A 22,299-nucleotide genomic window follows, 5' to 3' on the forward strand; every position below is an offset into this window, starting at 1 on the left:
ACTTTACTGTTATTTTTACTTTCGCCTTCAGCACTTGAAGCAAAATTTCATTTACTCCTTGTATATTGCAGCAGCAGCGGAAACCTCTGATAATTGCATTTTACTGCATAAACCAGCTAACCCGTTAGATCCCGCTGAAGGTAAGTGAGGAAATAAGGTTAGGTTTTTTTTTTGGCAGGGGTGATCATCTAACACTTATTCTTCATACTGTACAGTATCAATCACATGTATGAGTAGTGTGACTCACTCCTGAATCAGAGATATTAAATTCTGTAGTACACACGCTGAAATGTGTGTGTACGCACATACACGTTTGACCAAATGATGAGGGGGCCACAGGATGAGGAGGAAAGTTTAGAAATCCTGAGTCAGGCTGGTTTGAGCAATTCTTTTCTGCTGCATCATACTTCCAGGAATACTACCCCCCACCCCCACTGTCTCTAATGACTTCGATATGGTCAGAGGAACTTTAATGGACATGTACGTGGTCATTCTTTAAAATGGAGCACGCATTGTTTTTCAAGCAAATATTTGGCATTTAACCACATTTAAATGTTACAACACTCATTACTAATAGAATTTACTTCGGGTACAAACTCCCACACAGTCCAAACACCCCCACTCAGCGTATTCAAGGAAGCTGGAGAGGACATCATGATGTACGCAAGTCAAGTGCAAGACTGCCCCCTTCAGTCTCTGTCTGAGCAGCCTTTTAACTAAGGGAGCCTTCATTGTTCACTCAGGCACAGCCGCGCAGATGACCAAGCACACGAGCCCCAGTTTCCCAGCCACCCCAGCTCCTACCCCTTTCCATAGTAAAGTAGTTACTCAATAAGGTTTCTGGCTGGTTCTGTTGCACACCCTGCCAATATAAACCTCACCCCTTGGGGGGGGGGGGGTTACTTCAGCTCAAACCCCCACCTTTGTCTGACCAAATGGCCTGAGGAAAGCATCAGGGGAGTGGGATGTCTGTGGTTTTTTGGGGGGTGTGGGCAATAAGCCAAATGAGAGCCATATTTCATTCGTACTCTGCAGAGGCCCTCCGACTCACAAGAACACATACAGATGTGCAAGGTTGTGCACAGACATATACATGCACACACCCTCAAACAAACTTGTGGCTGCTCACATATGGCCTGGTCAAGTCACAATATTGGTATTTCAGCCATGACAAGCATGTGAGGCATGATTTGGTTAATCTTAGCAGTTCTAATACTTCATTGAGTCCAAGTTTGTTCTCTGAAAGATTAAGAGGTGTTTTCAGGGAATGGCCCTCTGTCATAGCTCTTCATTAATCAGAAAAATCTGGAAAGAATTCAGAAAATCAAGTAATTGTTATTAAGTATCTGATTCTTTTTTTGGTTTCTTTTCCTTATGTTTCTAATGTGTCCGTCTTTACATTAAACACTTGTCCTGAGCTGAGACGTACTTGCTGGTCTTTGTGTCTAGCTCTAGTGTGAAGATGGCGGGTGTCCCATTGTGAGCCCCTCTTCTCCCCATCTAGCCCCAGCCCAAGGTCTGGAACAGATTACATCTGATATTAAACACATGGCAGCAGTTAGAAAGGAGAAAAGGCGAGAGAAGAAAAAAGTTCTGAAAAAAGACAAGAAAGAAAAGAAAAACAGAGTGGATTTGTCAACTAGGTCCCTCCTACCTTCCCTCTGTCCTTAGTTCATTTTCTCAGTCTAGTCGCTTTTTCTCCTTTTGTTTTTGGGCACTCCTGAATATGTAGAAGATCGCGTCCGCTTGTCTGAATAGCTGTCAAAAGTGCAGCCAGATTTGTGGGCTTCTTATGTCCTGTTATTTAACTAGCAAAGTTTAAGTTTAAGTTTTAAATTTAACAAATATAAAATATGTCTGTGGCTGAAATCCAGATATCAATGCTGTTTTGTAAGAAGAACAAATTGAATAATTGAAATTCTGTGACTTTAATGACGATGAAGCTCCTCAGTGACACTCTGATCATTTTAGGGGAAGACTTGAATCCGTTTGTGCTCGCAGCAGATGGTAACAGTCTTACGCACATGCCTTGTCGTCAGTCTCCCATTAGAGATGTGGATCAGCGTGTTTCGTAACAGCGTATAAAAAACTGGGGCCTGAGATGGCACGAAGGCGAGCCTCAGTCTCCAGACCTGCTTTTGTAAGGACAGTGGTGATCAGTCCAGAGGAATGTTGGCACACAGATGTTTAAGGTGGATACAGAACATTCCTAATGTTCCCTCCGCTAATGTCAGTTTTTTCCTGTGCGGGCTCCCATCGGGGAGTCACCAATCCCTAGTCGGCAGGCTTTCTATCGCTGAGACGAGCACTCAGACATGTTCGTGTTGTCCTTTTGTGTTTGTGCCCAGAGGCCTGTGTACTCTGAACAGGGTTATAATAGTTTTGGATTTTACATTATAGTTTAGTTTTAGTTAGTTTTTACTTTTTTTTCTCTAATTCAGTTAGTTTTAATTAGTTTTCAGAGTGGTTTTGCTCGTTTTTATTAGTTTTTATTTTTGGTTTCATGCTTAGTTTTAGTTAGTTTCAGTATTAGTTTTAGTATTTTCATACCTGATCAGGTGCAAGATTCAAGGCGCAAAAGTGACTATTGTGTAATGAAAACTTGACAAAAGATACAGTTTAAAGAAATATAGTCAACAACCAACTGTTCACAAGACATGCTAAATTTGTGTAATATTAAGGACACACATGAGCATAATCAGGGAGAAACAAAGAAAAACATGAACTCCCAAACTCAATAAATTCTACAATAAACTCCACAATAAACTTCAGCATCAGTGCAGCAGATTAATAACGCCTACATGTGGTGTTAAACAAAAACAAACTCTTTGAAGGAGTCAAAGCTCAAATCCATCTGCATCCTGATGTTCTCACCACCTGAAGCTGCTTCTGTTTTGGAGCTAGCTTGGTTAGATGCTCGCTAATTAAACCTGCAGGGTCTTTGCGGCCTCTGTACACAACCTACAGAAGTTGCCGACCTCATGTCCGCATTTATGCTTGTGTAGCTGGATTGTGTGTGTTAATTACCTTGTGGTCGTGTGCAGGTGTTTGTACTCAAAGAACCTCCATACGGGACTCGGCAGCCCGCAGCCATTACTTTGCGGACCAGCGCGGTGAGCGCCCGCACATGCGCACTCACACAGCTGTCCTGTGGCGCTCCCAGCTTAAACTCGGAGAGCGGAAAAAATGATTTCATATCAATCCACAAGGCTTAAAAAACCCCCCCAAAAAAACAAGTAAATGAAAGTCAGTTTATCGATAATTTCAGTTAGTTTTAGTTAGTTTTGTAAACTCACAATTCAGTTTTAATTAGTTATCGTTTTTTCCTTTTAATTATAGTTTTTATTTATTTCAGTTAACGACAATGTTTTTTCAATTTCAGTTTTCGTTATTTCGTTCGTTTTCGTTAACTATAATAACCCTGACTCTGAACAAACAAACAAGAAAAGCAACCATTGCTCAGCTTGTTAGCGCTAAAAACCACAGTTCATTTTCTGGTGCAGTGTTTTGTTTTCCTCATGACTAAACTTGGCTGTTTTGATTGCTCTACCTATCAGGTCATCTGCGAGGTCACTGTGGGAGACCATGCTGACCAGTAAACACAAAGAGGGGCTGATGGAGGTCCGTCGGCAACTGGTGGAAGCAGCCAGTAAAGAAAATCTGCCAATCAAGATGAGCATGGGTAAAAACCACAATACCACAGATAGCACAAAGCACATAATCATGTTTCTCATTAACCAAAAACCAACATGCAAAACACAGAACTGCAAAGCATAAACATTCATATCATATAAAATATGTCGGATTTTTCATGCTTAAAGAGAAGCATGTGCTAGTTTTGTCATGTTTTTCAGTGCCCTCAAAAACATTACAAAAGCGCCTCCTATTGAAACCAAGCTTCTTTGCCTTGCTGTGTATTTGCCCATGTGGCCACAGAGGAAATCTGAACCACATGTTGGCTCCATGACACACACTTACACACACACACACACATGCTGCTTTCGAAAACTTTTGTTGTTCGTTAATGAAGCAAGGGGGACTGAATCGAGGGATAAAAATATGTGTAGACACGCAAAAAATAAAGTCATTACGTGCACAAATTTAGAGTGTCCTTGTGCACGTTCACCTTTATGTTACCCTCTGACTTAAAGAGGTAATGGATGTAGTACACTCCCACAAACACACACACACACACACACTCACATTCACAGTCATGGCTAATATGCAGGTTAGCATCTGGCAAAAAAGAGGGTGTAAAAGGGAGGGGCACTGTGGTCCCTTAGCTCCTATAATCTATGAAGTAAAGAAGGTCTTGTCTCTCGTAACAGGCAGGTTGTAATATGCTGGAGGTCGCACATATACGCACACACCCTAGACACTCTGTCAAGCATCCAAATGTGCACATGGCAGTTTCCCTTCACATACAGCAGTCCTTCTAATTCCAGATGACTGCTGCCTTGTGGATTCATTTAGAGAAATGCACAACATCAAGTGACAGTAAAAGCAAAACGTGTGAAGAAGGTGCAGCATTGAAGGTTCTCCTGCTTGCTGACCGACGGCCTGTTGACTCAATGTTTTTGCTGAGGAAGAGAAAATGAGAGAAGCAGTGAGAGAAGGGGGCACTGCAGTATCCCTAACACACTGAACCTTTATACCCTGCTGGCAGAGGACCAGAATCCATGAAGCCCCCTGAGCTCCACATAGCACCCCCCACACAGTTCCCATCCTGCCCACCAGCAGAGTTTTCAATCCATCACGCTCTGCTCATGAGACCAAGCTAAATCGAGTAACACAAAACGCTTAGCATTAATACCTATCTGCTCTCTCAGTGCCCGCTTGCTCACTAGGAGAGGACGATTTTTCCCCTTGCACCCAAGTGTGTTCTCGGTCTGGGAGGGTTATGCAGATCAGAAGAGAAAATAACATATCAGTGTATTGCAGGCCCTGAATTTTCACATACACACTGACCCAACTTGGCTTCTTTGAATCTCAGCAGGATAAGATCATCCAGTGAGAAACAGAGCAAACAACCCATTTCTCAAAGCCTGATATAACATGTCAGGTTTCTCACAGCACAATAGAATGATGAAATTCTCTGGCTGTGTGTGTGTGTGTGCAGATATGTACAGTATGTGGTTTTGCAGAGTCCAGTGTTTATCTTTGGTGTTTTTGCTCTTAGCAGGGAGTTTGTCAGACAGCTTTGGTTTCATCGTCCATAAACGTGCGTTCGTCTCATCCATCTGCCCGTGTTTGTATATATGCGTGCATATGTGTGCGTCACAAGTTTATAGCGTCTGTGTATGTACGGACACAGCAGCGTAAATGAGATGTGCTGACAGGACTTTTCTTCCTGTGGTGCAGTCCGGCCTTTTAACAGCAGAGGAGCGTGAGTCAGTGAGATTTGGGAAAACTATATTTTTTGTAACAGCAAAGATGGATTTATGTTTAGCAGTCTGAGTTCTTCCTCTTGATACGCCCGTCGAAAGAACAGCGGGCGGGTGTCCGAGCGGCGTCCATTGAAGTGTCCGCTCAATAACTCGAGAACTGTTCGGCCTACGCTTACCAGACTTCATGGGTAGATAGCTTATGACCGGGGCAAGGCGGGGGTCACTGGGGTCAAAGGTCATATGGGTAAATCTATGTTTTTTGTTAATTTTTTTCACGTCCACTTCATATCTAAGAAATGGTTTGAAGGAATTTGCTTAAACCCTGCATGATTATTCTTCGTATCGAGACATTGTGCACAGATCAACTCCTGGAAGTCAAGTGCAAAAGTCAAAGTCACATAATTATTAAATCTTTGTTTTTCATGTGACAATAAACAGGGTTAATACAGCACAACAGGCATATTTTGCCTGCTAGGCGGTGCTCTTTGTTTGTTGATGAATAGAATTCTCGCTCACTAAAACATTTTCCAATTTTTGTCTATTTATTCATCCTGTTTTAACAACTGTTCATCTGAGACATTTAACACTTGGTAGGAGAGATGCTGGCAAACCTGAGAAGTTAAATTGGAAGTGATTTTCTCCAATGTCTTCTTTTCTCCTGATGTGAACTGATACCACAGTTCACATACCATTCTAACTTCTTATGATTGATTTGTCACCTCGCAGATGATGCCACTTTCTTTCATGTTACCAGCTTACATAGTATAATTTCTGAATGAACTTTTTAAAGCAAATATTAAATGAAATAAGTTCGACTAGGCTTCTTAGATAAAATGAAAGACACTGGCAGAACAAGTAACCTTTTAAAAGTTACTTGTTAACTTGTTAACTTTTTAAAGCAGATAAAATGATCATAGCATTTGAAAGCACAGGTATATGTTTTTTAGTGCTGTTTGCTTCTGTTTCTGACTTGGAAAAACCACTAAGCCGCATTTCATGAAACTTGAAGAGGTGAAAGGACTGGTCTTAAAGATTGGCCCTCTAGTTTTTTTTTAATATCATTTACTTGATCAGGACACACCTCTTTTCTGCTCTTGGATGTAATTACGTTACAGCCAGTCTTTACAGTCACACAAATTGTTGAACTCAAATCTTTTTTAAATTCAAATCATCTCAGTTTTATGTTTCAGGAATGGAAATCATTTTAGTTTAGAATGACCAAACTGCTGCATGGCCTACCATGATATTTTGTACATACTTCCATAGTTGTTCCCAGTTATTATTATTATTATCATTATTATTCAGTATTTATGGTTTTGGTACAGATATTCACATTTACATTAACATCGAATTGTTATTTTGGTGATTCTCTGATTTTGCTCTGGTTCCGGGGTAAAAATGTAACTTTGGGCAAATATTAAACTAAACCAAATGTAAAAATATTACTATATGTTTAGTTTCATTCTAGTTTTACCTTTAAAAAGTGATTCATTATTTTAGTCATGTTAAATTATCCCACAGAAACACAGCAATCAAAATATCCAGTGACTTGCTCCAGACATAACACTTAAATGTGAATGAATAAAGCCCACCACTACACCCACCCCAGCAGATATTTCAGTCTGAAAATTACTTAAAGTTTTAACTGAAGAGAAGCCACAGATAAAAGCTTTTTTGGACAGACACTGAAGACACTGAGTGCTGTGGCAGTGTAGCTGCCCACTTGTAACCTCTGCTCTAATGTACAGTAGAGTCTTGAAAGGGTCCCTTACATACATCCTCAGATAAAAGCTCCAAAATGTTCCTCCTCTTGGAGTGCATAAATAAAGGTCTCTCAGCCTTTACTTATGAGGCTATCCAGCTGCTGAGGCAGGCTACCGCTCAGCTCCACTCTGACATCAGCCGACATTTACCCTCTGAGTAACCCTGTGCACCCAGAACGCAAGTCGTCTTCCAGTAACGGGACTAAATCATCGTTGGCCCTTGCCCCTTCTTGCATTGTTGAAGACTTTGATCATGGCCAAGTCTCAGTTGCCACTTCTGCACATCAGGCTAAAATGGGCAGCAGCTCAAGATGTTTATAGCATGAGGCTAAAAGTGTGATTTGTTTTATGGCTGGCTTTGCAATAAATGCACCCAAAAGAATCTTAAAATGCCCAACAGGTTCAGGTTTCTCAACCATCTTGGGTAAAAAAAAAAAAAAAAAGCAACGAATGGCAGGACTGCCGATGCCTGAAGCCTTCGGATATAGGGTGCTTCTTAACAAAATGGACATTCTGAAGTCATAGGTTTATATTTATTTTGAACAACTTCTTATACTTCTTACACCTAATTCACTGAACACTTGAATGGAAATATTTCTGTGCTTGTAACTACAAGAAAGGAAAGCAAGGTCCTTTTACTGCAGATATGGCAGTTAAATGGAGAGCTCAGCTGACAGATCATCTGCCTGAGATTCATTTTTGCATCTGGCAACAGGATGCCTGAAGAATCATAACAGGGAAGTTTAGAGACACAGATAAGAGCTAAGCCTCAACCAGGACTGTTTGATTGTGTAATGGAGAGGAGGCTTTTGTGAGGCTTTCTTGGCTAAAGTACTTTTTTCTGTGTTTCTTTCCGATGTTTTTTGGTTTTTCTCATTCTCATCTGGTCCCAGCTGGTCTGTTCTAGCTGTAAATTCTGATTACCTTTAGCCTACAGGATACCATTCTTGGTGAAATTATTCCTTGGTCCTGTGCTGAATTATAGTTGGCACATGAAGCTCAGTGAACTTTAGTTGTACTGCCAGGATTTTTATGGCTGGACATGCTCACAAAAGCGCTTTTCAGGATTCTGTCTGGACTCAAACGTATTCTTTAAAAAGACTTTAAATTCAACAAGAAACTTGATTCCCCTTTGTAAGCACTTGTTCTATTTTGTCTGTGCCACCCAACACACCCGATCCTTCAGTTCGCTTTAGAAGGTTTTTTTCCAACGCCCACATGGAAATATATGTTGCTGTCTTGTTTACTGATTAGCTGTTGTGAATAGTAGCTGCCTTGTGTGATTTTTTTTTTTCCCCCTCCACATGTAATCCTTCTGAAAATAGTTCATATCTATAGATTTTAATCATCCGGTTTAACATGCGCCTCTTTACATTTCTAGTGCTGTGTCCCCATATTGTACTTAGTATTCTTTAGATTTCTGTTTCATTTGTATCCTGCCTGTCTGTTTCTCTTCTAGTCATATGTTTTGCCTCACTAAAGAAAACACTGGCCATGTAGTCCAACAGGAAATACTCCCACATCTGGTGCTGGTTCAGAACATCAACATGAAGAAGTGGGCTTTATGGAGAGTTAATGTGTGCCCTTTGTCTATCCCAGCCCCTGACACAACCTCTCATACCTCTAGGTCTCCCTTCATACCACCCCTAAACTTTAAACCCTTTACGCTGCTTTTCCTGTATCTCTTTAAATGGGAGATGTGGGGGAGATTCAGAGGTTCCTAAACAGTGTAAGGAGCCCGGCCCCTTTCTGCTACCTCTATAAATAATCAGCAAAAGCCTCTGATTTACAGTTATTAGTCACACTCAACACGGGCTCTCAGCACCTCTTGTCAGTGTTGCTGCACCTCAGCTATATGTAGACATGGTTACGCACCTACACACATGCTTACATAGTCAGTGACTCATAAATGTTGCGCTAAGAAGTATCACAGCAACTCTGTGCGAGAACAAGCACATATGGAGAATAGAATAGCTTTGTGACTGTCACACAGACACACTCATGCACGCTGCACAGCTATTCCTTTCTCTCACCCTGTGGAGTTTTTGCTTATTAAGATAAAATTATGCTCTACTTTGGTCTCAGTCATTCCCCTCTGCCCTAAGCTTGAATGTATGATGGTTTTTTTAAAATGCTGTTATGCTTGGTAAAAGGTTGTCTATTATTCTGTTTCTGCTTTTGGCTCTTCCCACCTAATCATTTTCCCCTTTTAACGTAACTCTTAAAATACTGTACATATAGAGTATGTGTACAGTATATGATGAATACTAATCAGAACAGATCTGATCAAGCAATTTTAATCCCTAAAAGTTAGTAATTATAGGGCTCTAAAATCTTGCTTCTTATAATCTGGGAGGCCTTTAATTCTTTTCTTTTTTTCGGTAAAATTCAATCCACCTTCCATGTGTCTCTGACTGAGTAGAGGCGTCCACTCTGCCATAAAGCGCAATTTGTTGGAGTGCTGCGAAGAGGGTTGCCCTTCCGAACGTTTTTCCCATCTTCACACTGAATCTTTGCAGCTCCGCGTGAGCGACCATCAGGTTTAAGTTCTCGTTCTTACCGAGGCCTTTCTCTCGCATTTGCTCAGTTTGGCCAGGGGGCCAGCTTCAGGAGGCTTCATGGTTAAACCAAACCTCTGCAGAGACAGGTTTGTTTTTGGAAACCTTCAATACTCAGGAAGGAAGGAAGGACCCACCAAACAAACCAACAAGCGAAGGAAGTTAATCAAAGTTGATCAAGAGAAGTTGCAGAATCCTGAGCTAAAGCGTTTAAGCAAGCACTCTGAATACTTATGTCAATGTAATATTTCAGGTTTTCCTTTTTAATATATTTTTTAATATATTTGTCACCCTATTTGTATGAAATGAATTTTAATAATTTCATAATAGAGCTGTAATATAGTAAAAAGTATGGGAAAAGTCTATATTTTCTGAATGCACTGTATATGTGTGTAGTATATACAGTGCACTTTGTCAGATTTTGATTGATGAATTTCTTAAAACTGTATCGTCTTCCCTCCTTTCAGGCCGTGTGACCCCTGAACAGCTGTGCTCTTACATGCAGCTGTTCCGGAGCAGTTGGGGGGCGCTAGAGAGTCACTGTGGGGTGCTCCAGCTGGGCCTGGCCACGGCCCAGACTCTCCGACACCCCAGCCTGTCCCGCTGGGATGCCTGCCTGGCCTTCGAGAGGCTGCTGCTACAGGTGCGTGCTCATCGTACACACTTATTATTCATATTTTATTGGCTCATGTGTGTTAAAGATGCAAGGAATTCTCTTTAGAATATGAGAACAGATAACGTCGAGAAAACGTATTGCTTTTAAATAATGGTTGAAACAAAGTAACTGTAATAGATTTAACTGAACTGGAAAACTGTATATTCTCAAGCATTTTTTTAATTAGCATTGCTCCTGTTAGTAGATATTTTATTACCAGTGCACAGCAGGTGTGTTAAACTGACAGCAGCAGAAAAAAAGCACAGATTCCTGTCCGGCGTAAACAAGGTCAGTTTTGTTTGTAAGGAAAACATTCAGATCCAGTAAACACGGATAAAACGCCAGCTTTCCGTGATTTTGTTTAGAGGCTTTGAATATAGAGGAGGTCTTTTTTTTTTTTTTTAAATTGGGGATGGCTGAGGCACATGAACATGTGTGTTTGACTACTGAAAGTCTGACAGAGACGAGGTGGAGTAAAAAGGATAAATCCAAAGTGAGAGCACAGTCGGTCACCACTCATTCACCTTTAACTTTGCTTCCGCAGCAGTGATTACTACATGTTCTGTACTTTCTAACACACAAGCTTAATGGCGCCAAACTGTGAGCTCACTAATACAAAAGCCATTTCCTCCTCCTCTTACCTTGGTATTTTCATTGAGTCGCTCTATATTCCCGAAGCTGTAAAGCCAGCAGTAAGACGGCCGAGTATTTAGGAACTTATTAAACTAAAGCACGGAAAAATAAAACAAGCTCTTAGCCATGCCCCCGTGCCAAATTAGAATTTGAAAACAACCTCATAAACTTTCATCCTCAGCTGGGGCCATCACTGTTTTACTTAATAAAGGAAGAAGACCTTAGGGCTTATTGTTGCAGTATCCATTTACTTCATGAACCCACTTTGATCCTCTGCCCCATGGTTGTCTTCTATACCTGGATAATTCAAAACAACTTTCTCACCACACTGTATTTTTTTTTTTTTTTTTTAGTTTTAGTCTCAACTTGTGAGAACTAACTGAAGTGACTGTGTCCTTAAGAGGTACCGGGTCTGATTAAACTGATGGTGTCCATGTTAATAACAGTGTAGTATACGTAGCATTTGCCCCAAGTTCAAAATTACATTCTTCAAGAAGCAAATCTCACAAGCAGGCCTTGAGCGTAATGTGAGAGTCGATGTTTGCAATCAAAACTGGCCTGAGTTTTATTGAGGAATTAAGAGAAATGAGTTGTGTGTCCTCTGTGCCCCCTCTGTTTATTTAATTTCCATAAGATTTTTTTTTTTTTTTTTTTTTGGCCTCTGCTCAACATGGACAGAGAGAAGTTAATTACTCCATGAAATGGCAGGATGAAATGCCTTTCAGCTCTGCCTGGCGGTCTGGATGTGTTTGCTCTGCCTGAGTGTGTGAGGGCTGCTGTGGGTATGACCAGCCAGAGCTGGATGCTCCATTGCTGGTGGACAGTGTGACTTCATTCAGACCAACTCCTCTGTGGTTCGCTGGGGCTTCGGGTGGGCAGTGACTGAACTGAGGCAACGGGCCATTGAGTTCAGGGCCTAGCCTAGTTCATGCCTTTCCCAAAAGTTAGGTGCACACACACACACACACACACACACACACACACACACACACACACACACACACACACACACACACACACACACACACACACACACACAGAGGATTTGGCCCAGGACACTAACAAACGAGATCTTAGCTCACTGTCTAGTGAAATAAAGGATTAAAAACATGTATGTAAGATGCTGTGTAATATCCACTGTGTGATCTGAGCTGCTGCAGAATAGTGTTCTGGTCCGGTTATGAATGAGTACTATAACATATTAAAAAAAAACACTATTTAGAAATGAACTCAGCTTTTGGAGAGTTAAAATGTCAACCTTAGCTTGCAAGCCCACTAACTCGTGAGGGTCTTGCTGCTGGGAGGTTAATAAGAAAAAGGCATAGATGTGGTTCTGGAGGTCAGCATGTTAGCGGGACTGCGATATAAATGTGGTTAGTGTGATACTTAGTTTTTTTTTGCTTTTTTTTTAACTGCCAGTGGATTTATTACCTCCTTAATATAGTTGTTATGTTTGTGTGAGATGGCCAGATATCTTCTTGCCTGGCAGTGCCACCCTGCCTGCACTTACTGTATACCCCCCTCGCTGCTCTTGGCTCTGGCTGTCTGACATAAAACTGGGGTTTCGTCTGAATGACTCAAATTGAGCAGGTTTGGTTGCACTCCAGCCCGCAGTAACAAAATGTGTAGAACTTGCAAGGGGTGGGGCGGCAAAACTCAACAGGCTTACTCTTTCACCACTTCCAGGAACATCACAGGCTCATTGCTTTACCTTCCCATCAACATCCCAGCCAGAGCCTCTGCCTTACCAAACTAAACAAGTACACTTCTACTGTACATCCCTCCCAGGGAGAGTAGACTTAGCAGCTGCATTTTTTTGTAATGACAGACTTTTTAAGGTCCATGGTGCCTCTGAATAGTGTGCTGTCCAGCCTACTGTTGATTAGTCTGTCACATCACTGAACTTGGATGCGATGACAGCAGTGCAATAGAGAGGAGCTAACCTCTTTCACCCCAGCCTGTTGCTTTACTCTATTGGGATTACCAGGGCACGCCTCTGCAAACATTCAGGCTCAGAGTTATTGCTGGTCACAGCGCTGCTCAGACAGAAAGCTGCACTCGGCTGTGTGTCCCCATCTCCCAAGGGTAACTCAAGCTGGTTGCCTGGTTCTTATCTCTGTCTCTGCTGTAGCTACGTGTTTGTGTTGTAGTCTGAAATGGTGTTCATGTGATTAAAACTGAGCTATGAATCCAAACCCAGTTCCTTTGACATTACTTTGTGGCAGATAGATTCCATAGCAAATAAGAGTCTGAAAATGCTGAAAATCTGTTGGTGTGGAATTGAATTCTGAACAAGTCCAGAGTAGTGGGATCTGAGCAACTGCAAAAAAAAAAAAGGTCCAGACTAATATTAGACTCAGAAGTTGGACCAGGTCCCACCATATTGCTTTCGATCTCAGGTGTGAGCGTCAGTATGTAATGCCTCAGTGGGATCAGTTTCATTTAATTTCATTGGGAAACACAAGACTAGACAGAGTGTGGCCTGCAGTATTCAGGAAAAATTACATGTAATGCTACTTTTTTTGATTGAAATTGCTCCCCAGTTGGCGTTCTCTCTCTTTTTGGGGTCTTAGTGCGCTGACAGCGTTTTGGATGGGTCTTATCCTCTGATCTGTGGAGCTTTTGTGTTTCCAGAGAAAAAATGTAGCCAAAAATGCTGGACCTGTGAGAACCTCTACCATCGTCATTTACAAATGATTCTGCAAGCACACTTTAAACCTACAATTCGCCATGAGGCATGTTTGATTCGTCAAGATAATTCCAGAGTTTTTCAGATTTATTTATTCATTTCTTCACAACTAAGCTGTAAATTATTACACAGCCAGGTTGGAGCCTGGTGACCCTCACACTCCATTGATAACCCCCAGGACAGTGTCAGTGTGTTCTGGCCTAAAGACTCACGACCCTCAACCTCTATCCGTTGACCTTCTTGGATGTACCATGACCTGCAGAGAATCAAACCTGCAAGTCTGCAGTATGTTACTAGCTTCACAATAGAAAAGCCATGGCATCTCCTATTATGTAAAGCTGTAAGAAAGTGCACCAATCCCCAGAATACTTATGCTCATGCAGTTATATATGCAACATCTGGATTGTATAATTTCTTATGGTCACAGAGGGAAAAATGTTGATATTGGTCCCAAGTAACTTTCATCTTATCTGAGCTGCATGCCACAGACAGGCAGGGAGCTTTAAGCCTGTAATTGGCCTTTCCCCAGGGTATGGAGCCTGTCCCCACATCCCAGACATTCCCCCCTTATATTCCAGCGCCGCTGTGTTCCTGCTGCTTGCTGTATTTTGCTCGATTGTAACAAATGAGTGTGAATGACTTCGGGGTGCTGCCCTCAGATGTCCAGCATTGACCCCCCTCTAGTTCCCTACTGTTTAACAGCCTCACATCTGTACTGACCTGGACTGACCGTCTCCCCATCCATCCACTTTCTATACCCCATTCACCCTCATCCAGCCTCTGTTTTATGCTCTTTGTGATTTTGTCAGCCCTGGAGCAATGCAGATCCACTCACAGAAGAAACCACAGGAGGTTCAGGATCAACTCCTGTCTATTTCTTTACAAAGTGGCCTCTTTGTCTCTCAGCTGCTGGTTCTGTTCATCCAATTTTTATTTTTTTTTTGTAACTTCATCATGCACTTCCTTTTAAATGTGTCTTGTTAATCCTTTTCCCCTGTCATGCATTCCACAAATACATGCCTCTCTGTAGCATAAACTCACGTGGATCATGTGAACTCCTGTACTCCACTAAAGCCCACGCCTCTGTATTTTCAAGCATAACAAGCTTTTAAAAAACTAGAGGAAAATGCAGTGCGGGAAAGAAATGGGTTTATCAGAAGATCAAGTTATTTACCTATCTCTTCCTTCCTGTGTTTAGTTGGAAAGGATTACAGTGAGAGAGACGAGCAATGATGATCACTCCCAGGAAGACCCGGGAATAGTCCGCATCTGAAGCCAACCCCCCCCTCTTCCAGCACCAGTACCCTTAGACGGCTGTGTTTACATTGTTCTGCACAGCTCAGGCCTAATGTACTATCTGTTTAATAGGCAGCAAGAGGCCTGTTTATAGAGGGGGGCCTTTTTAGTAGAGGTGATGGGTTGGTAGGCCAGAGGGCAAAACCAACTCATCTCACTTCCTGTTATCATTACCTCGCTCCTCTCAGACAGATAGGTGCTTGGCTCACCCAGCTTTCTGCCTTACTTATCCTTAATCGTCTCGCCATCCTGCTGGCTCTAATTGTGTTCAGTCTGTCTCCCCTGGAAAATCAAGTAACACAAGAAGGCTCAATCAAGTTGCCTCACTGCATTCACTTCACAGCTCAATAGTAATTTGCATGTGCTGCATTTTAAGTGCTCTGCTAAACATCTTTCTACTAAATCTATATCTCAACCCACTGAACTGAGACTTTATAGGAATTGCTTTGATGTTAATGGCTGTAGAATTACAGTGCTACAGCACTCTAAATTTTAAGGGTGGGGGAATATGATGGTCTCATAAGGGTTTAATGCACTGAACATTTTCTCTTTTACTTAAAGCGGACGTTTTTTTTCTAAATTTTGCACTTCTCTGTGTCAAGCCAGAGTTGCACTCGTCACATATGTGCATCTGCGGATATTTTTTGTTCTGGTTTCTATTGTTTATTGCGGCTGTTAAGCTGCAGACTCAAAGCCCTTCACATCAGGAGGATTTTTCATGTGGCCCTGAGTTTTTTTTTCCCCTCATGAATGTGTGTGTTTTGAGGTTTCTGCAGAATGTTTTTCACAGCCTTGGCCAAAGGAAACTCGTTTTTCTCACCCTTGCTCAGACCAGACTTGCAGAATGAAATGGTTGATCTTTCTTGGAGATCATCCATGCTGCTCTCTCCGCTTAGGCACACTTTTGATACTTTTGAAATCTGTTGTACTGAGGTGCATTGTCATCTTGTAGTGTTTAGGTGAGGTGGTCTAGGGAACGTGATCAGAAGGCAGGGAGGTGGGCTCTTAAAGCTTCCACTAACACTCTCCATCCGTGGTGAATCAGGTCAGTGTGGTCTGCTGACTTGTCCTTCTGGCGTCAGACTTCATTTGAGCATGTTCCAAAAAGACACCACAGACTGGGAAAAGTCCCACAATGCCCAGCATTCATCCTTGGATTGTTAGCAGGGAATACCGTAGAAAAAGCTGACCATTAGGGAAGATGGCGGGGGTTTGCAAGAGGCCCAACAATGACCCACTGTCCCAGATGAATCTGGGCAACGAACCGCATCATACCTTTATGTTCCTTTGACTGGCACACAGACTCTACCTTCAGTTTTACATGTCACTGCTCACTGATGATATTCTATATTTTTTCCCCATGGTGGCGTGCATCTGAAACTATGGCCAGATGTTCTCGTAAGCAGGTGCACGTGTGCACAGCTATGTGTGCGTGCAACCATTCATGCATGTGCGTCCCTTAATGTGCTTATTCTTGTAAGATTGTCTCAACTTCCTGTTGTCACAAACAGGCTCTCTGTTCCCTGTAGAAAAGCTCCACCTCAGGACAGATTTACTATCAGGTCATTTGTCACTACCTGCTGAGCACAGGCCAGGGAAGGTCACAGCCCACAGGACATGCGACTTTGTGTTCATGTGTCTGGTCTGAAATAGAGACAGAAGAAAATTCCAAGACCTTTGACTGTCCTCTGTGGATACTGTTTAACTAGAAGTAGATGAAAGATTTTCATCAAAGATTTATTGTTTATGGGTCAGTTTATCAACAATCAAAAAAGAAACCTCACTGCTAGTTCTTGCAGCATCAGCTTGTTTTTAACCATGCAGGGTTACACATGAGTTTTAGGTGACTGATGGTGAATGCTCAGCCTTGTGACCCACTTAGGTAAGGATACAAAGGTAGGACTAGGGGTAGGACGGATGGGTAAAATACACATGACACACGACTATCTCAATCAGTGTCCTAAAATGAAAAGAACACAACATCCAACAAAATCAAGGCAGAGATGATGTTCACGAATAACTTTAGTGAGTCTGTACCACTAGCTTAATGCTATTTCAACAGAGAGCCCTCCGTGTGCGTGTTTGGACAAACGTCTTCTGTGATGACATGTTACAGATCTCAGGTAATGGATAAACATGTCTCCTCTGTGTTTTAACATCAGCTGTTAATCCAGATTATGATGATGTTGAATAGATGGTGAGGAGTTCCTCCCATTAGGCTTAATAACACAACTTGACACATGGTATCACTCTTAAGATGTGATTTCATTTTAAGGTGTTTCAGGTTGTATTCTGTCATTCACTGTATTAAAGAGCGCATTGATAACTTATAGAAGAACTATAAATGAATTATGAAATTTGCATGCAATTTAAATCAACTTAAATCAGATGCGTTGCATGCAGTTTGTTTATATTTGATTTAGCAATCCACATCTGTTACTGCGGCTGCATTAGAGTTTGAGTCAGCGTCACAGTTAAATCTTACACAGTTGTAAAAATCCGAATAGAACAGAAAATGATTTGAGCAAATTACCAGTCGGGCATGTATTTGTTCATTGAAAGAGTCTGCAAATAATACTTTTTACATTTTTGTGTCATATATAAAATGAATACAGCCTTTAAGCACCTTATTTTACACAGGCTCATTGTAAAGCAGTATCTTAACATGTTTTGAAATTCATGGTGTAATTCAACACTATACGTATCATGTTTCAATTCACATTTCCATTAACGTGGTCCTTCCCTTTTCCTGAGCTGATTTGTCCCTGTTGAAAAAATGGTGCCCACCCTCTGAGCTAGGAGCTCTTATTTGCTGTAGAGTGTAATTATACCCACCTGAAACCCCTCATGCACCTCCTCCTTTGCTCTACCCTCACCCCTCTGTTATCTCATGCCCCCTCTGCAGACTACCTTTTTGCCCCAGGGATTTGCCCAGTCACCCATAGGGAGCAAGACTGACCAATCACTATGGAAACTAAGCGGCAAGGGTCAAACTAGGTCAATCGGAGACAGACTGTTGCCATCCTTGTTCTGTCATTAATTACTTACACCTCCCCGGGGCACTGCTCCATGTGTATCCACATAGCTGGAAAGGGCTGGAAACACATAGTTTGAGTGCATGATCAGGTGAAGTGCACCCACTCATTTCATCTGTGTATCTGTGACAGGGTCAGTCTTGTGTTTATTATGAACTAAGAGCGGGTGCCACCGCTGACTGTGTTTGGAAACTAGTGTGTCGAATAGATATATCATGTTAGCAATAAGAGCGCAAATGACCTGTGTGATGTTACAGAGACCTCTGACTCTAGAGGAAGGCTTATTTGATGATTTGATTAAATCCAGCATCATCTCAGTGTTGTGTGAGCCTGTTCTTTAGAAGTGGGCATTTAGTTTGATTTGAGGAACCAGAGCGTACAGATCCCAGTCCCCTCCAACTTTAAATGTTTGAATGTTTATAGGTTGTGACAACACTTGCTGTATCTGGTTTAGAGCTCAGCTTTCAACTTGAGCTGGTATTTGCATTTGTTAGGAGCTATGAAGATGAAAAACTGCATGCTGCGCAGCTTCCCTTCTTTCCTTCTTTGTGTAATGCGTGTGTGTGTGTGTGTGTTTAGGAAGGTTGCCGTTTGTTGTTCTTGGACTGATCTTGTGTGAACTAGAAATGAAACTGTTCTGTGGAGGGATCTTTAGGGAACCAATCACTCTGCTCTCCTTGTAACATGATTGCCATAAGGGCCCAAAGAATAGGGAGCTACCCCCCAAGGCTCTCTGCTGGGGTCTGGTGATAATTAAATATTCTCCATTCCCCTCATTCCATGTTATTAGTGTTTTCTTTCATGGTTTAGAAATTCAGTTTCATCTAAGTGTCCCTCTAGTTCCACCTCTAATCCTTTTATTTTTTTTATTTTATTATGATTGGTCTGTTTGTACAAATGCGTCTGATGAAATCTATCTTTATCTGGAGCAGAAGGGAGAATCTGGTACTACAATGAGAGGGACTGTGACCATGTAAGAGGCTGGAAGCAGAATGGCCAACTTGAACGAGTACACACGGATGAAATATTTGTAAATGGATTTGTTTGAAATACCTCAGAACATTTGCCAAAAGACTGGATGTGTTTAGTGCAATTATGACGAATAGAAAGACTGCCCACATGGCTGCTAGACGCAGAGGGTAAGTAAGTATAAGTATTTTAAATGACCTACACATTACATAAATACATCTAATTTGCAGAAATAACTAAAACATGTTGGCTATTGGACAACAGTGCATTTCAAAAGGCCTCCGGAGTCCTCTTGAAAAGTTTCCACTGCCTGTCATGGTGTACACTAACTGAGGCCAAAACTAAGCTGTTCCAGCCCTCCGCACTGCATTTCATCCAATAGGAAAACTCAATTTGAGAACATGTGAGTGAAAAACCTCACTAATTCCTGTGTTTTCCCACTCTAGCCTTCATCTAGAGTGAACTCATACACCCCGCTTTTCTTCTTCTATTGTTCTCGGTGCATTTGGAGACGCATGTGTGTCTGTTTGTCCCACTGCTGTTTTCATGGAAATGGAGTAAGGAATAAAAGTAACCCAAAACGAGCAGCGACGCCGAACCGCTAATTATGAGTCGGGGGGGGGGGGGGGGTGAAGGGGCCCGAGGAGGGGGAGAAGACTGCTTATATATGTTCCCCCCTTCTCACAGTCTCCTGCCATAAGTCTCCATCTTCTCCACCCTACCATTTTGTTTTGTCGCTTTTGTTCTGAGTTATTTAAGATTCTGTGTGGTGTCTCTTTCATGTTTGCAGCTGTAATCTCTCTGTGTTCTTAGCACCGTGGGTCGTAGCGCGGCAGAGACGTCTGCGCGAGGGGTGCCACTGACAGCAACAAGTTTTATGCTGTGTGCTCGTGAGGCATAATAAATCATACCTTTTATGATTTGATGAGTTTGTGTTCTGTTTGGGTGGTCATGTCTGTGTTAAAATTGTCATAAGCTACCTAATTTTTAGTTGTTTATTGTGTTGGGATATGAGCTTAGAGAAAATAAAGCATTTGCTCAAATGACACATTAAGCACATACTGCACATCTGGCCGTGAGCATCACAAGTTCAGATGTCCTCATTCACACTGCACTAACCGCTTCTCCACATCCTGTCTAAAGCATAACAGCGCAGAGGTGAAACTGCAGAATCCAATTTTTATTTTTGCAAGTTTGCACGACTGCAGTCTGCAGTTGGCCGTCTCTGACCATACTCTAATGTTTCTTCTTTTACTTTGTTGAGTAGGCAAAACCTTTGCTGGATACATTTGCTGAAATATGTCATAATGTATTCGCAATATTGTACATGACTGATTTAAGAAAAACACAAATTCTTTAAGCCAGGCTGTGTTGCCAGGTACATACACCTATCTAATCTTATCCAACACAGAAGCTCTGTAATAAATCCCTTTATGAAGCTTATCATATTCAGTTTGTTTTAAGACTGTGCCAGAGAGGTTCTGACTCAGCTCTTTGGTCATACAGAAGGCTATAGTGAAAGGCACTCCATTAAATTATAGTAAAGTTGGTTGCACTAGTTTTTCCGCTCCTATTAATGTCAGCAGTGGTGGGCAAAATATTATAAACACCAAGCTCCTTGTGCTTTATCATTTTTATAAATGTCCATAAATCCTCGTGAGTTTAAAATAAGTTGACATCAGCTATAAAAAAAAAAAAAAATTAAACTGACAAATTTAAAAATATATATTTTGACTTGTACGTAAAACTGTGCCCTCCTTGTTAGAATGCTTCATCTTTCTCAGCCAGTGTTGGAGGAGGGGGTGAAATTTAAAAAATGTACTCAAAGTATATGAAGTAAAAAAGTGGTATGAAAAGTAAAAGTACTGAAAGCATGGAACTTGCTTCTGTTAGTGATCATATATATACTGTTAATATCAGAGCTTTAATATTTAAGGTGGATGTATTGTACTGTCTCTTATTTTCTGTCATATGTATGCTGTTAATGTTGCAGATCCTCATATAAAACAAGTGTAAGTAATCCCTGTGAGCAAAAAGCTCCGGCCACAGACTGCTCTGATTACTCTGAGACTGTTTTTTTTTTCAACTTTCGGATCTGTATGATATCAGTAATATTGTCCTCTCAGACATGCAGCTGTGGCTGTGAGCACAGAAGAAACCTTGTTGTTGGTCAAATCGTCTGTTTGTAAAGGACAATCAGAAGAAAGCTGACATAATTTAAAAAGGAGGGTGGTCTTGAAAGGAGTGAATAAACAGTGAATAAACTGAGGAGCTGACCAAGCACCACTGTAAGATAAATAAGGATTATTGCAACTTCATTGTGAGTAATGTAAACCTAAAGGCAAATTAACAAAAATATGGAGATGGAAACGGTCATAATAGGTTCCATTTGAGCAGCATTTCACTCTTGTCTTTGGTTGGGGTAGAAATGTGGTTTGTAATGTAATTTGTAAATCCTTTATGAGGTCTGTAACCAGTGATACTTGCATTACAGTCCAAGATTAAAGGTGCTTCAAAACTTGTGTAATTTGGAAAATGTGCTAAAAAAAAATATCTTTTTTTTTTTATTATCCAAAATAAAAGAAATTTTTTATTTTTTTTTTTTTGGACATAGGAGTGACAAAATGGCTCAGTGGCACTCGTTATAAAACTTAAAAGTTGCCGGTCATTCTATTTACAATATGCAGATGTGGACAAAAGTGTTGGTACCCTTCTGTTAAAGAAAGAAAAACCCACACTGGTTAATGAAATAACTGAAAAAGTCATTATAAATAAACATTTGCTGAGAATTAACTAATGAAAATCAGACATTTCTTTTGGATTGTGGTTAAACAGAATCATTAAAAAAAAAAAGAAAGAAAGAAACTGGCCTGGACAAAAATGATGGGACTGTTAGGAAAGACTGAAATTAAGTTGCCCATCGGGACATGTTAAACTAAGGTGTGTCCTGTAATTAGCATCACAGGTGTCTTCTAACTTAATCAGTCAGTCTGCATATTCAAAGGGTAAAAAGTTGTCACTGTGATGTTTGGTATCGTGGTGTGTACCACACTGAACAGGGACCACAGGAAGCTAAGGACAGAGTTGTCTCAGGAGATGAGAAAGAATTATTGACAAGTATGTAAATGTAAATGCTACAAGACCATCTCCAAGCAGCTTGATTTTTCCTGTGACTAAAGCTGCACATATTATTCAGAGGTTTACGGGACTGTAGCCAACCTCCCTGAATGTGGCCACAAGAGGAAAATTGATGACAAATTGAAGAGCCGGATAATACAAATGGTAACCAAAGATCCCAGAACAAGTTCCAAAGA

The 22,299-nt window shown here is 41.3% G+C and overlaps 1 protein-coding gene across 2 annotated transcripts in view; it reads left to right on the plus strand.

Moving 5' to 3' along the window:
- scfd2 (sec1 family domain containing 2) overlaps nucleotides 1-22,299 on the plus strand; it is a 99,844-nt gene that overhangs the window by 11,931 nt on the left and 65,614 nt on the right. For both annotated transcript variants that reach the window (XM_030726796.1, XM_030726797.1), the window contains exons 3-4: nucleotides 3,558-3,682; nucleotides 10,176-10,351. In XM_030726796.1, the coding sequence (XP_030582656.1) occupies nucleotides 3,558-3,682; nucleotides 10,176-10,351 (301 nt within the window). The remainder of the gene's footprint in view (nucleotides 1-3,557; nucleotides 3,683-10,175; nucleotides 10,352-22,299) is intronic.

This window comes from Archocentrus centrarchus, chromosome 4 (genome assembly GCF_007364275.1).
Source record: "Archocentrus centrarchus isolate MPI-CPG fArcCen1 chromosome 4, fArcCen1, whole genome shotgun sequence".
Taxonomy (NCBI): Eukaryota; Metazoa; Chordata; class Actinopteri; order Cichliformes; family Cichlidae; genus Archocentrus; species Archocentrus centrarchus.